This window comes from Conger conger, chromosome 11 (genome assembly GCF_963514075.1).
Source record: "Conger conger chromosome 11, fConCon1.1, whole genome shotgun sequence".
NCBI classification, from domain to species: Eukaryota; Metazoa; Chordata; class Actinopteri; order Anguilliformes; family Congridae; genus Conger; species Conger conger.
The window spans coordinates 8,230,608-8,246,377 of NC_083770.1; the positions used below are offsets into that span (position 1 = coordinate 8,230,608).

At 47.3% G+C, this 15,770-nt stretch overlaps 1 protein-coding gene across 6 annotated transcripts in view; it reads left to right on the forward strand.

Annotated features, from left to right (window-relative positions):
• Positions 1 to 13,290, forward strand: part of dmxl1 (Dmx-like 1) — a 59,039-nt gene extending 45,749 nt beyond the window's left edge. For 5 of the 6 annotated variants that reach the window (XM_061260833.1, XM_061260831.1, XM_061260832.1 and 2 more), the window contains 13 exons: positions 398 to 599; positions 1,939 to 2,056; positions 4,449 to 4,511; positions 6,526 to 6,612; positions 6,714 to 6,835; positions 7,377 to 7,518; positions 7,886 to 7,946; positions 8,402 to 8,529; positions 9,313 to 9,390; positions 9,473 to 9,564; positions 10,117 to 10,169; positions 11,383 to 11,600; positions 13,016 to 13,290. In XM_061260833.1, the coding sequence (XP_061116817.1) occupies positions 398 to 599; positions 1,939 to 2,056; positions 4,449 to 4,511; positions 6,526 to 6,612; positions 6,714 to 6,835; positions 7,377 to 7,518; positions 7,886 to 7,946; positions 8,402 to 8,529; positions 9,313 to 9,390; positions 9,473 to 9,564; positions 10,117 to 10,169; positions 11,383 to 11,600; positions 13,016 to 13,231 (1,580 nt within the window). In that variant the 3' untranslated portion in view covers positions 13,232 to 13,290. The remainder of the gene's footprint in view (positions 1 to 397; positions 600 to 1,938; positions 2,057 to 4,448; positions 4,512 to 6,525; positions 6,613 to 6,713; positions 6,836 to 7,376; positions 7,519 to 7,885; positions 7,947 to 8,401; positions 8,530 to 9,312; positions 9,391 to 9,472; positions 9,565 to 10,116; positions 10,170 to 11,382; positions 11,601 to 13,015) is intronic. The other variant, XM_061260836.1, reaches the window with a different exon arrangement.
• The last annotated feature ends 2,480 nt before the right edge of the window (positions 13,291 to 15,770 follow it).

The following is a 15,770-nucleotide window of genomic DNA, read 5'->3' on the forward strand; positions in this document are numbered from 1 at the left end:
CACAGACCTGCCAGTGGGCTCTCCACTCTGTTACTCCATGCTGTGTGTGTGTGTGTGTACGGTGTGTGTACGGTGTGTGTACGGTGTGTGTACGGTGTGTGTACGGTGTGTGTGCGGTGTGTGTGTGCGCGCGCGCGTGCGTGTGTCTATGAGGTGTGTGTGTGTGTGTGTACGGTGTGTATGTGTGTGCGCGTGCGTGTGTCTATGAGGTGTGTGTGTGTTTATTGACCCTGCCTGTCACACAGACCTGCCAGTGGGCTCTCCACTCTGTTACTCCATGCTGTGTGTGTGTGTGTGTACGGTGTGTGTACGGTGTGTGTACGGTGTGTGTACGGTGTGCGCACGTGCGTGTGTCTATGAGGTGTGTGTGTGTGTATTGACCCTGCCTGTCACACAGACCTGCCGGTGGGCTCTCCGCTCTGTTACTCCGTGCTGAAGACCCTCCAGCGCTGGGAGCAGGTGCTGCTGAAGAGGCTGGAGATTTTCGGGGGGCCTCCCCCTAAATACATGGCGACCCACCCCCTGGACGACAGCCTGGCCTCAGGCCCCGCCCTCCTCCGCCACAAGGCCCTGTTCGAGCCGTCCAACACACCCTTCAGGTCCGCCCCCTCCCCGCCTCCTCCAATCACGCTGCTCCCTGCCGCCACATGCATCCGCCCGTCTCCTAAACTCAGTCCTGTAACGGAGAACCTTAATTCCTGTCGAAGTCGCTTCCCTTGTGCGTACATACTTGGCAGAGCTTTGCAGTCGGTGCGACTCACAAGGCTAATACGGCTGTACACTGTTAAGACAAGTACACAGGAGCGACAACAACAATGATAATCGGTGCGGAACGGAGAAATACCGCAAAATTGGCCCCGGGCTCGAAAGGCTAAAAACTAAAATAGTGTGCACAGCAGTGGAAAATATCGCCTGGCAGTTATACTTAAGAGCAATAAACTCCCTCTCGTTTAGGCAGAATGTAGAGCCTAACAAGGAGCTATAAAAGTGGCATTGTCTCTTAAGTTATGTTTATACGGATCCCAGCCACGGTCGGCAGTGGCAGCAGTAAACCGCCTGGTTTTTTGATCGGCGCGCGAACGCCACAAGGCACGAGAATCAAATGAACGGATAGAGAAAGGACATCGTGGGTGCTTGGCGGAAGATGCTGAAACTTGCTGAAGGAATAGACGCAGGTTTAAAGGACAAATCCGCCCCACCCGTCACCCCCAATCTGACTGATTATAGCTCGGTTAGACGTATTTGAATATTCGCCTCCCGCCACAGTCACATAGACATAACGAACAAGGAGTTTTAGTTTCAGTTAATTGGGAGCTTCAGGCAAGGAGAAACATTAAACATTAAAATGGCTGCATATACTGTCTTTCAAGATGAAGCTTAAAAGGTAAAGGCCGTTTAGCAGGGTTAATTTGTCCACCTGTTATGGAGCTCTGGGTGCTTGTATTGTTTGCCAGAAGTAAACATAACTCATTTCTGTGTGAATTTTTCCTTTAAAAGACAATTTTGGAATGACCTCCATTAGTCTTTGGATTTCATTGGTGGCCTTCGATGCTGTGACCAATGAGCCCCGTAAACGGGTCGGTATTGAGACGGGCGCTTAAAGACCAGCTGAGGCGGAAGTTAGAGCAGCACGTGACGTGTACACACGCGGGGGAGAGCTGTAGGCCACGGCCCCGGGGTGGAACATACGCACTGCTGTGTGAAAGGGGAACAGGAAATTGACAGGCATTTGATCAAAAGACACACCCGCTGGTACACGATGACGTCAAATCTCGTAAAATCTCGTTTTCCACTGGATAAAAAAAATAAATAGGTGTGAAAATACACAAGTATTACACAAGTATATGGAGTAGATCTTTAAAGACGTGTCCGTATGGTTGTGAAGAGCTGACTCGGTTTGGTTTGAGGTGTGTTTAACCCCGCGGTGCCCGCCCGCAGGTCCAGCCACCACTCCGCCCTCCCCGTACGGCGCCTGTGGCAGTACCTGGTGAAGCAGGAGCAGATCCAAGAGACCTTCATCCGCAACATCTTCACCAAGAAACGGGACCAGAACGAGGTACGGCCCAGCCCGACGTGGGCAGCCTACCGCCTAGAGGCTCAGGCGCTTCACTGGGTCCTGGAAGGTTGCTGGTTCAAGCCCCAGTGTGGCCACAATAAGATCAGTGCAGCTGTTGGGCCCTTGAGCAAGGCCCTTAATCCCTACATTGCTCCAGGAGGGATTTGGCTCCTGCTTAGTCTAATCAACTGTAAGTGGCTTTGGATAAAAGCATGGGTGAAATAACTGTAATGTCGCTGTAATAGACTGTAGTGGCAAACTGGGGAGTAAGCTTATGCTCCGGGTTACAGTTTAATGGGGCCTGTCCACTCATTGATGATTTCTCTTAAACTTGCTTGGGCATCTGAAGCATTTGGGCAATTACATGGTAACTGAGGTTACAACTGCTGGATATTTGGGTGGTAAAGCCCAATACAGCTGCATAATTGAGACTGAGTTAAAGTTATTTCCTCCTGAGAGTTATAAAAACGTGTCAGTTTTATGTAGCTGTATTGGACTTAGCCACTCAAATATCCTGCAGTTGTAATGTTGGTTATAGTGGACTTGCCCATTTGCAAATCGGGATTTGGAATTTGGTTTCAACTGGTGCGTGCACACAGGAAGGTTCATGATTTGGGTTTCTGGTGAAGCAAAAGGTGTCAGATCACATTCATTGAAGGATTAAAAAATTTGTTTTAAGCCAATGAGTTCAAACTAAGCCGAATGAGAGACCTGAAAGCAGAAACCATGTATGCAGTCTTTACAATGTAGCCATGCTGGCACTGTGCAGCGTGTTAACTTCTCTACGATCTGGAGTTCATTCACAGTGCACTTTGTCAATTACCCAAGTAAAAAATGTAGGTTAGGGTTTGCATACAATGGGGCAGGGGTGCTAAAATCAGTGGGAAATGTCATTGGGGAAGAAATGCTTAATGCTAAAACCATTACTGAAAGTTGAGGACAAAGCATTTGGCAGTTAAATCAAACCGACGTCGAGTAATTTTGGACAAAAAACATGTTTTCTGTTTTCTATTGAAAGTCTCTATGGAAACTGTTGCACTTGTGTCTATTCTATGTGTGTTGTCTACTGCATGATCTGTGTTGTATTCTAATTGCTATTTAATTTGTGTTCAAGCTTCTGATTAGTCCTGGTAGTTTTTGCCTAAATTAAGGGTCATATAAGGGACACAAACGCATATTGGATGATCTTTTGTGTTAATATGAAGGACGTAAATGATCTGTAGTGGTGTAGAACAGTGTATGCGATAGTGCAGAATAAAGTTCATGACACTCTTTAACATTGCTAATAGGGATTTTTGAGAGCGGATTATGGAAAAGGCAGGTTTATGCAGAACTTCATCTTGTATGCAGCCGTGAGGAGTTGGTGGTGTGTGTGTGTGTGTGTGTGTGTTCATATTTTCAGTTTTTATATTTATTTTTTATATAAAGGAGATCTGATAGTCTGTCCTTTCATATTTTATGGAATACTCACACTCACATTTGAGTGTTACTGCCTCAGGAGTCAAACCTCCGGCTACCTACAGACTGTGAAACATGCCTTGCCCCGTTTTTATTTTAACTACAAAGCAAGAACATATAGCCATGGAGCTTGGGGGCCAGGGATTAACATTCCCCCCAGAAGCTTGCAAACTCCAGTGGTCAGCGGAGGTATTGCAGCTTATTAAGCCTCTGGTGCCAAAAAGCAAACCTCCCTATTGAAGTCCATTCAAAACTATGAATTTACCCTGCCAAAATGATACCATTTTATATCATTTTGGACAGTACTTTTAAATTCTAAAATTTCTTCACACTTCACTAATTACTCTCCTGGGGCTGCGCAGAATTTTTTTTTCAGGCCTATTCATCTCTCCATGTGCATTATCTGGTGCCAAAATATTCCCCGTAGTCAAAATGGCTGCCTCCGCAAACTGGCTTCATGCCCCATTGAGTAGCTTCTGTAGGAATCCACGGAGCTGATGAGAGGAAGCTGTCTCCGGTTCATAGATATCTTGATGCTTGGAGCCCAGAGGCTGGTCAAATGCAGTCTTTCACGCTAACACATTGGAACATTTGCTATGATGTTTCCTATTTAAGGCCCTTATGTGACCCTTATGTCTCATTTGTGTTTTTGTCAAATACAATGAAAGGCTTTTACTGTAAAATTTGACCGATTTTTGAACATTACGACTTTCATGGCCTTAAAGCTTGATTAATTCATAATCAAGTTGAAACATTTTTTGACAAAGATCCAAATGTGCTGGCGTAGTTAGCTTAGCACCAGTGTGTGGAACTTACCGACTGATTTACTCTTAACAATCTAATTCTAGATTTCACTGTGTCCTGTTGATTTGCATGATTTATCACGTTTCGTTTTTTTTTTGTCTGATGTCTTGTGGCTACTCAAATGATTTAGTTGGTTGAAGATGGCAATGAAAATGTCAAATATTCTGTGATGGAGGAACCTAGCTACAACCAGGTACTGCTTGCCCCAAATCCACTGGGGGGAAAAATACAATTTGTCATACTATTGTCTGATTAAAAACATGCAGTTGTTGTCCTCAGCGTTTTATTAATTTTACCATCTTATTGTAATGTGTCACTGCTGGTTTAGCAGGAAATTATATAAAATATCAAACCGAATTTTAGAATTAATATCTGATGTATTGTTTGACGATTCGACTGATCACATATTGCTGCATGTTTTTAATGCAAGGTTAACTTGTTTGTGACATAAAATCGTGTATCGTCGTAGAATGTTTTAATGCGGGAGATTTTTTTATTAAGGTGAATTTGGTTCGTGCCGGTGATATATGACCTGGAAAGGGACTATTATTTTTAACCATCTCATAAAATAATGATAACCTAAGGAATTCACGCCTCATCGATTTTTACCTGCCTTTGATTATGAGAGGTGATTGATTTCATTTATTTACTGCGGGCAGGAGTGTTAAAGAGCAGTTAAAGGTTGGATTGACATGAAGTAAAGGATGATTTGTATGCAAATGGGGCCGGGGTAGGTCATTTCCGTGCCTTGCTTCTTTGACTGGAGCTTTTAATTGCCCGACGGGTCTTCAGAGGCCATGGCAGAAGCCTGAAACAAGGTCTGGAAATGTCACATTGAATTTCAGAGGGTAAGATTAAAAACAGAAATGCCAAATAAGTCTCGCCCGTTCGGTTTAATATTCATGTTGTTCAACAAACAGGCTTTTCTCTATCAGTTCCGCCATCCCATCGTCCTCAAGCTGCAGGTTATGACTTGACGTTGAAGCGCGTGTCCCGCTGTAGTGTGTTGATCGATTCACGATTTTCTGTCACAAGCGTGTCGCCGCTTGTTGCTTGGTCTTCTATGCAGTGCCACATACTAACCAGACCTCGGTCAGAAACGTAATCTTCAAATACTTTTCTATGTTTATGCGGTGTATTGGAACCTATGAAATACTCTGAAAAAGAGCAAGCCCACACCTTTTGGGCCTGTTGGTTGGCTCAGTTGCACCAGGCAAGGTCAATCGAGCACGAAGAAGTACATTACATTACATTACATTATGTGGCATTTAGCAGACACTCTTATCCAGAGCGACGTACAACAAAGTGCAAATCAAACACAAGTACAAGTGCAAAAGTGGGCCTGAGAGGACAGTACAGTTCTGAGTCCTCGTGTAAACATACAGAAATTCAGAACAATACAACAGCCAATAAAAACAACAATACCTATACAAGTAACGATATCTATACATAAGTGCCATTACGGTCTAAGGCTAATCACGGTGATTGTGAGTTGGGGAGGGAGAGGTGTAGCCTGAAGAGATGGGTCTTGAATCCAAAACGATTACGTGTATGACCCAGGTCTGATACTAACAGCTTTACTAATTCAGACTTTATTTGTTCATTGTACTTTGCTTTTGTACCGGAACACCTCAGGAAAGATAATAATTAAGATATAATTAAGTTCTTAGACCAGGAATCTTCAGCCTTGGTCTTGAAGGATAGGCTTTCCTTCCCAACAGTCACAACATAAGATAATTGTTATCTCAAACCAGCTAAATTTTTCCTCTCCGTGAAAGAGAGATATTCCAAAGGGCTGTTTGAAATTATCCAGAATTATCAAGTTTTTTCGGGTCATGATGGCACTGTAGCTCTTCCCATGAGCATCTACTGTATGAAACTTAAACACCTGTGGAAAACGCTTGGTTGGCCGCATCATTGATGCATTCATTGCATCAATGGATCACTGTTGTATAATTGGTAAATTTTCCTGTTAAAGGACCATTGACTTTGTGCATGCTTTGTCTGGCCAACCAATCGCCTTCCCCTGGGTCTGCTTTTCAATTGCTTGCCCCAGCGAACTATTTTCAAACGCCTTAGGGGTACGTAATGTTTTAAATAGCCGCGTGATAAGAACAATTCCCCGAGCATGGCCCCAAGGCGGCTTTTTAAAGTAGTTTTCCACTGGAAAGTGCAGCGTTTTGAGATGATTGTCCTGTGCTTTATAGATAGAGGCAGATCTGGGCTACCCTGGGGGAAAGGCCCGAATCATCCACAAAGAGTCTGACATCATCACAGCCTTCGCCATCAACAAGGTACAGAGGAAGGCCGTGTCCTCGAGGAAGGCTTCCAATTGTATTGTTTTTTCCCCCCGGGAGGAAGAGACGTCGAGTTAAAACTGCGTTTCTTTTTCTAGGCCAACCGCAATTGCTTGGTCATCGCTTCGACCCACGACATCCAGGAGCTGGACGTGTCCTCCATCCTGGCCACTCAGATCCTGACGTGGATCGACGACGAGACCGAGTCCGAGGCCAAAGGGTGAGAGAGCCGTCGCCACGGCAACCCGCCGCTCTGCTGCTGGGGCGTGTCGACACGGGCAGGTCTGGCCTCGACTCGCCAGTGACGTTCATTTTGCTGGATAAAAGTATTCCGCACAGCCATTGGGCCCTTGAGCAAGGCCCTTAACCCTGCATTGCTCCTGGGGGAATTGCCACCTGCCTAGTCTAATCAACTGTACGTCGTTTGGGTAAAAGCGTAATCTAAATAACAAATTATTATTCATATTTTTTATTATTACCTATGAATTTCTAAAAACCATGTATTAGCAACTATGCTTACCTGACCAATTAATAGATTCGGGCACAGTGCAAGCTCTTGTTAAAAATACAAGATTTATGGGAAGAAAATGAAATGAAGCCTTTCCATTGTGCTAAATTGTGTACATGACAAAATGCGATGGCATTTCCTGCGATGGCAAACGTCTGCATAGCGTGTTTCAGCACTTTGGCGTCGACCTGCATCGCGTAGCGTAATGCATTAAGGTAACGAACGTTGAAGGTCCTACTTTGCCTCGTTTCAGGGGGGACGAGTTCCTGGTGATACACACGCGGGAGGACTTCAACACGGCGCACGGCACCACGCCGTACACGCACAGCAGTCTGGGGACGCCCATCAACATGCCCTGGCTGGGCAGCCTCCAGACGGGCCGGGGGGCCTCCGTGGTGAGACCGCCCGCCCCGGTCCACATCCCCACACCCTCTCACCGAGCCCCCCGCCTCCGTTTACTGCGCCCAGCGTCCACTCCCGCTCCTTTCTGCTCTTCCTCTCAAAGTGTCAGCTTATCCAGGCGCTATTTTTCTGTCAAAGTAGGTCTGTTTAGGTTTCTTGTTCTTCATGAAATTTTGCTGCTACGAAACATTCGTGACCACCCTCGCTTTGACGATGTACGAACGGTTCGTTTCAGGACTCTGCGACCTTGGTTTGGGTTTATGCTTCGTTTCAATGTACAGGGCGTTTTTTTTGGAGCGAATCGTCGAGTTTGGAGCGATAGGTTGACTTTTGTGTTGGCTCTGTTCCCGCCCTCCACAGCTAATCAAACGGAACATAAACAACGTGAGACGGATGACCTCCCATCCAACATTGCCGTACTGTGAGTACCCCCTGCTTTCTGTCTGGAGAAATAAGAGGCCTTTTCAGCTGTATATTTTAGAGCTCATTTGTAGAATATGCTTTAATTGCCCTATTTTCCCCCTAGTTTTTCCCTACTGTACCAGACTTTTAGGATTTTTTTTATGATTAGGATTCAGGATTTAGAAAATTCATCTTTTCATATTTATGGTAAAAGCGCACTTCAGACAGAAAAGCACACAAAAATGTCTGGTTGGAAACACCAAAAAGGCACACGTTATTTTGTTGCCAGCTGAGTTTTGTATATTCACCTGTAAGCTTTCTCTGATAGCTACCTTGAAATTTTCGAGGTAGCCTAACAATGTAAATACAATCGCTCACTATAAGTAGCTGAAAATGCGCTGCTGGGGATGATGAAGTGTTAGTTGTGTGAAGTGTTATTCACTGTGTTTCTGTGTTTTGATGACTGACCCACAGACCTGACGGGGGCTCAGGACGGCAGTGTGCGGATGTTTGAGTGGGGTCACTCCCAGCAGATCATCTGCTTCAGGAGCCCCGGCAACTCCAGAGTCACCCGCATCCGCTTCAACTACCAGGGCAACAAAGTGAGTCTCCTCACCCAGACCCACACTCAGGTGCATGTGTCTCCTCACCCAGACCCACACTCAGGTGCATGTGTCTCCTCACCCAGACCCACACTCAGGGTGCATGTGTCTCCTCACCCAGACCCACACTCAGGTGCAGGTGTCTCCTCACCCAGACCCACACTCAGGTGCAGGTGTCTCCTCACCCAGACCCACACTCAGGTGCAGGTGTCTCCTCACCCAGACCCACACTCAGGTGCAGGCGTCTCCTCACCCAGACCCACACTCGGGTGCAGGCGTCTCCTCACCCAGACCCACACTCAGGTGCATGTGTCTCCTCACCCAGACCCACACTCAGGGTGCATGTGTCTCCTCACCCAGACCCACACTCAGGTGCAGGCGTCTCCTCACCCAGACCCACACTCAGGTGCAGGTGTCTCCTCACCCAGACCCACACTCAGGTGCAGGTGTCTCCTCCCCCAGACCCACACTCAGGGTGCATGTGTATGCAGGTGTATGCAGTTTAATGCAGAGGTGTGCAGAGGTCTCAGGTTTTGAGAGGTGTGCGTTCATGCGTGCGTGCGTCAGAATGTTTCTGTGTGTGTGTGTGTGTGTGTGTGTGTGTGCTTGTGTGTGCTTGTGTGTGCTTGTGTGTGTGCTTGTGTGTGTGTGTGTGTGTGTGTGTGTGTGTGTGTGTGTGTGTGTGTGTGTGTGTGTGTGTGTGTGAGTGTGTGTGTGTGTGTGTGTGTGTCTGTGTGTGTGTGTATGTGTGTGATGACTCCTTCACCTCCCCCGTGTTCTCAGTTTGGCATCGTGGACGCAGACGGAGCCCTGAGCCTTTGGCAGACCAACACGACAGGAAACGCACCCAAGCCCTACCTGGTGAGAGCTCCTCCTCCTCCTCCTCCTCCCAATCCCCCCGCCTCGTCTCCCTAACGCAATGTCACCTCCCCTCCCCTCCCAGACCTTGCAGTGTCACAACAAGACGGCGCACGACTTCGTGTTCGTGGGGTCGTCCTCTCTCATCGCCACGGCGGGCCTGTCGACAGACAACAGGTACGCGGGCGGAATACCAACGAGCGCGCGCCCCCAAGCGCTAATGCTGCGCTACTGCTGCGCTAATGCTGCGCTACTGCTGCGCTAATGCTGCGCTAATGCTGCGCTAATGCTGCGCTAATGCTGCGCTACTGCTGCGCTAATGCTGCGCTAATGCTGCGCTAATGCTGCGCCACCCAAAATAAAGCAGCCTGCAATAGGACCGGGGAACCTCCCGCGCGGGAAAGGAGGTCACGTAATTAAGCCCAACCGCGTTCAATTCCTCACATAAGAGAAACGCATTGTTATTTTTAACTCGCCGCTGTAATTACCCTGTCAAAGTCGTCAAAGGTCAAACGGAAAATGTTGATGTTTGCGTAACCAGGACTGGCAGCAGTACTCATGATGATGATAGCCGTTTTAAGTAGCCTTAATCATCTGCCTTAATTACCTGCAGCAGCAGCAAGCAGTAACGTTCTCAGCGACTGTAAGATAATCTGATGCGGTGCTAAGCGCTTCTCAGCAGTCTATTTTTCCTGTGCCGGTTTGAGTTTTGTGTCATTTTTTCCACAGGAACGTGTGTCTGTGGGACACTCTGGTGACTCCTGTCAACAGCCTCGTCCACGGTGAGTCAACACCCTGAGTCTGGGAGAACAGGAGGTTCAGACGTGTGGCGGTACACTTGGTTCATAACAGCAATGTGACACCTTGTCTTTCCTTTCTGGAGAAATGAGGACACTGCAGTCGTCACTCCTGTTCAGCTGTGTGTGTTCCAGCTGAATTGTGGAATATGTTTTATTTGCCCCTCATTTTGCTCTGATATACCAGACACTATGTCAAGATTTTTTAGAATTCCTCTATACGCATTTCCCGCACTTAATGCAGGAAAACACAGGAAAATGTCTGGTCGGAAACACCAAAAATGCATAAATGTTTTGTTGCCAACTGACATGGTATATTCACCTCTAAGCTTTCCCTGGTGGTTACTTAGAAATTTTCGGTGAAAATTCACCGTGTGTGTTCATGCCGTTGACAGAGGTGAGTTGTGGGAGACGCTGTGACTTGTCTTGCGTGATCACAGCTGGGTCCTTCCTCCTGCTGGTGCCGGTAGTTCAGTTTCCATCCAAATGTTTTGCAAATGTTGAGTGCATTTCCGAAAAAGTCGAATGTTCTGAGGAGGGCGCAACAAGACAAATGTGTTTCCATCCCCCTCTATTGCATCTCCTCTTTATCGATACACCAGCTTACACTGATATAATATGCGCAAATTCAGAATCGGCATAAAAACAGTTGGATGGAAACCCGACGACTAACCGTCTGTTTAGTATCAGTAAAGAGGGCAGAAAAACGGTTTTGGCTACGAAGAGGAGCGTGAGATTAATGGGAGACCGTGCGGCCTGTAGCGTAGTGGTTAAGGTACACGACTGGGACCCGCAAGGCCGGTGGTTCTAAGCCCGGTCAGTGTAGCCACAATGAGATCCGCACAGCCGTCGGGCCCTTGAGCAAGGCCCTTAACCCTGCATTGTTCCAGGGGAGGATTGTCTCCTGCTTAGTCTAATCAACTGTACGTCGCTCTGGATAAGAGCGTCTGCCACATGCCTGTAATGTGATGTAACGTGATGTAATGTGATGTAATGTAATGTAATGGAATGTAACGTAATGGAATGTAACGTAATGTGATGTGATGTAATGTGATGTAATGTAATGTGATGTAATGTAATGGAATGTAACGTAATGTGATGTGATGTAATGTGATGTAATGTAATGGAATGTAACGTAATGTGATGTAATGTAATGTAATGTAATGAGATGTAATGTAACGCTCCTCTTCTGCTCCAGCGTTTAACTGCCACGAGACCGGGGCCACGGTGCTGGCGCTCGCCCCCAAGCAGCAGCTGCTGATCTCCGGGGGGCGGAAGGGCTGGATCTGCGTGCTGGACCTGGCCCAGCGCTCCCAGCGCCAGAGCTTCCAGGCCCACGACTCGCCCGTCAAGGCGCTGGCCGTCGACCCCACGGAGGGCTGCTTCATCAGCGGCTCGGCCGAGGGCAACATCAAGGTGGGTCCCCTTCCGGCGCCCGGCTCTGCGGCGCTTTCATTTCAGTCTGCTCGTTTGGATCCATTTGTGCGCTTTCCAATTTTTCAGCTTGAAAAAAGTTTCAACTTGTTTCCCTTGGGAAATATGTTAGCGGAGAGCCCTCCCGCACAAAAGAAAGAAGCGCATCATTTCATACGGCCGCCGTGGGACATATGGCCGCAAGTGTTGCAAACTTTTACAGCACAATTACCTCTTATTTTATCTCCGAAGATGAAAAACAGACGTCAAACTAGACGGTCGCCTTTATATTATTTACATATCACTTCGATATCGAGGTATTACATTATTTAGAATGTTCTAGAGCGGTGTTGTCCAACTCCAGTCCTCCAGGGCTGCAGTGCCTGCAGGCTGTGTGTTCACTTCAGTCAGCTGCCAATTAAGAGCAAAGTTTGTGGACTCCCAAGACCAGAGTTTGATACCCCCTGGTCTTGAGAATATCACATGTAAAGAGCTGGCTTATACAAATTCCACCGTGGTCTTGTTATTTGGGCAGTATTTCGGTCAATTTCAACGAGTCTTGAATTTGAAATTGCATTACTGTTTTGTAACTAAGCTCATTTGACTGGTCATATATGACAGAAATGAAACTTGAAATGAAATTGAATTTGATTTCAACAGCTATGTGGGTTCTAAAAGATATACAGTACAGTCTTTGGAGTATTTGGACAGGGGTACAATTTATGTTCTCTTGGATCTGTACTCCAGCGCATTGGATTTGAAATGAAGCAATGAATAATGAGGTTAAACTACTGAATGTCACCTTTAAGGGTACGTCTATTAGGAGATGAATTGAATCCCATTTTAGACTGTACATAGTCCCTTCATTTTAGGCGACCAAAAGTAGTTGGACAGTTGGCTTCTCAGCTGTTTCTGATTATTCCGGTGTATTCAATCGCTTCTTAAGAGTTGTAAGAGTAAGAGTTTTCAGTATCTAGTCTCAATTCTAGGATTTTGGCCTTTGGAATTGGTGTTTTTCAACAGGACCAGAGTTGTGCCTTGACAGTTCAAGGAAGCAATTTATGAGCCTCAGAAATAAGAAAAGAACAGGCAGAGCCATAGGCCAAAATAAACAGCTTCCACTCTTTAAACCAGTGCTACTCCGCTCCTCGTCCTGTGGGCCGCAGTGTCTGCTGGTGTTTGCTTCAGCCACGTGCTACACCACCCGATTTCACTAGCTAACTTATTATCTGAACCAAACAGGTAAAGCAATGTGTGAAAACAGGTGGCGTAGCAGAAGGCAGGAGCAAAAACCTGCAGACACTGTGGCCCGCAGGACGTGGGGTTGAGTAGAGCTGCTTTAAAGTGGGAGAGAGGCGCCACACACGCGCGATTGTCCTCCCCCCCGGTGTGTAATAACCCACCGCCTCTCCACGCAGATCTGGAGCCTGTTCACCCACGGCCTGCTGCACACCTTCCCCAACGAGCACGCGCGCCAGTCCATCTTCAGGAACCTGGGCACGGGCGTCATGCAGATCGAGGCCGGCCCGGCCAATCACGTCTTCTCCTGCGGCGCCGATGGCACCATGAAGATGCGCGTCCTGCCCGACCGCTTCAGCAGCAGCTGGAGGAGCGACGCCCGGCTCGTCCTATAGCGGCCGGGCCTGGAGGAGCGACGCCAGGCTCGTCCTATAGCGGCCGGGTGGGGGCGGGCCTGGAGGAGCGATGCCAGGCTCGTCCTATAGCGGCCGGGCGGGGGTGGGCCTGGAGGAGCGACGCCAGGCTCGTCCTATAGCGGCCGGGCGGGGGCGGGCCTGGAGGAGCGACACCAGGCTCGTCCTATAGCGGCCGGGCGGGGGCGGGCCTGGAGGAGCGACGCCCGGCTCGTCCTATAGCGGCCGGGTGGGGGCGGGCCTGGAGGAGCGATGCCAGGCTCGTCCTATAGCGGCCGGGCGGGGGCGGGCCTGGAGGAGCGACACCAGGCTCGTCATATAGCGGCCGGGCGGGGGCGGGCCTGGAGGAGCGACACCAGGCTCGTCCTATAGCGGCCGGGTGGGGGCGGGCCTGGAGGAGCGACGCCCGGCTCGTCCTATAGCGGCCGGGCGGGGGCGGGCCTGGAGGAGCGACACCAGGCTCGTCCTATAGCGGCCGGGCGGGGGCGGGCCTGGAGGAGCGACGCCAGGCTCGTCCTATAGCGGCCGAAGACGGGGCTCCGCCCCCGCACAACCCCTGCACGGTAACACAAAGGGGCGGAGCCTCCGCAAGAGCACAACCGGCGGAAGGTCGGAGAAGGGCACAAACTTTAGTGCGTGTGCACACCACTTAGACCTTAGTCAATTCAGCAGCCCCCAAAGTATCTACCACCCCAAGTTCATGCTGGCCTTTGGAAAATTGTGGAATTTTCTTTGAGAAAGGAATTGTATCCAAGTGTATTGTTTTTATTTAAGGAGTACAAGGTCCCTTTCATGGTTTTAAATTTGTATTCTATAGAAATGAATATAACCCCATATCCTGCTTAAACGTAGACAAAGCAATAATGGCAGTAACGACGAGCTGAAGCACGTCCTTGGAACGCCAGGACGAGGAAGTCACCAAGGCGGTCATTGTAGAAACCATAAAACATACGCCAGAATTAGAAAGCCATTATTCAGCCTCGACAAAAATATTGATATATTAGGCCTCTGTGTACAGTATTATTGTGCTAATGTGAATTATTGATTTAATACCTTCCTGTGGTAAGGGAGTGGTGGAGGTGGCCGTAACTTAGCCTGTCACAGTTATGAAGTTTTAGAGTTTCTAAATGCCTACCCAGTTCTAGCACAAGGGTGCAATTGCACTGCTGTTGCAAAAATGTATATTTACTGTGTTGCGGGGTAAAACCGGAGGAAGTTCTTTCCCTCTGTAAATAGTACAATACAAAGAGGAAATCAAGTTGATTAACAGCTTTATTAGGTATTAATAGAGTGCTTTATGATGAAATAATATATTAGCAAGGTATACTTGAAAAACATTTTGTGAAATATAAGTAATATTTATGAATAGTGCTATTCGTGTACAAAAACAAACAGTTAAACTTGGCGAAATGGGTAGCTTGGGACTTGGCATGCTTCAACTTCCTGTGCTAAACTAACTCAGGAGTCCGTTTTCTCATTCACATTTCGTCAGCGTGGCATCAGTCGGATCAGATGGAAGTGATTCTTGTGTTAGTGATTCCCATAATGCAAGCACAGACTGATTCACGGGTCCTGTGAATCGAATCATTTCAGGAACAACTTCTTCAAGCAAACGTACGTGGCCATACATGGAAATATTTTATTTTTTGTAGCTGCTTCATGATTTAATGAATGTGTATTTCATTGCAGAATGCCAAGATATATATTAGCGACTTGTGCAGGAGAGGGTAGAGTGGTGAGGTGGGAGTGAAAACAGAATCAAAATGACCATCACCTTTGGTTGCTTTCCTTTAATCTTTGAGATGTGAATATGCGCAGATAAATCTAATTTTTATAATACGTGGATAAACTGTAAATCAAACTGTATTATATAAAATGTAATGATATAATAAATGACTTTGATGTAACAGACTTAAATCATGTGGCTGTAATTACACTTATTTTTGTGCCGCCTTAATGAGAGAAGTCCCAAGAGAATGGCCACACTGGTCGAGGCTGACAGGAAGGTTTCAGAAACGTAAATAACTACGGTGGTATGCAGAAGAGTATTTCTGAACACGCAACGCGTCAAACATCTAAGTGGATAGGCTACAGCAGCAGACCAATAAGTCAAAAAAAATAATTAAAGTGCTCACTGAGTGTATAAACAGATACTGTCTGTATGTACTGTTCGATATGTAGTAAGTAGTCTTCCCACTCCTGCAAGCAGTGGGTTTATCTCTGGTCAAAATGGAGCGCTGTGATACCTGGGGTTCAACTGAACTTAACTTTGAATAGCGCTTTCTACAGAGAAACTGTCACAAAGACGCTTTACAGAGGAAACGCAAAAGAAAGTTCTGAGGGTGCTGGACTCATCACCAGAAAAGTCTAAAGACCTTCTTTCCCCAAGAGAAAGAAAACTGCAAGTCTTCACTGTTTCAACTACAAAGCAGTTTGTAATCAAAAATTCATTAGTCAGCTATGGAATGAATTTCAAGAGCCAGAGAAGCTGAGTTTGAACACGAGGATGATGTTGTGGAAT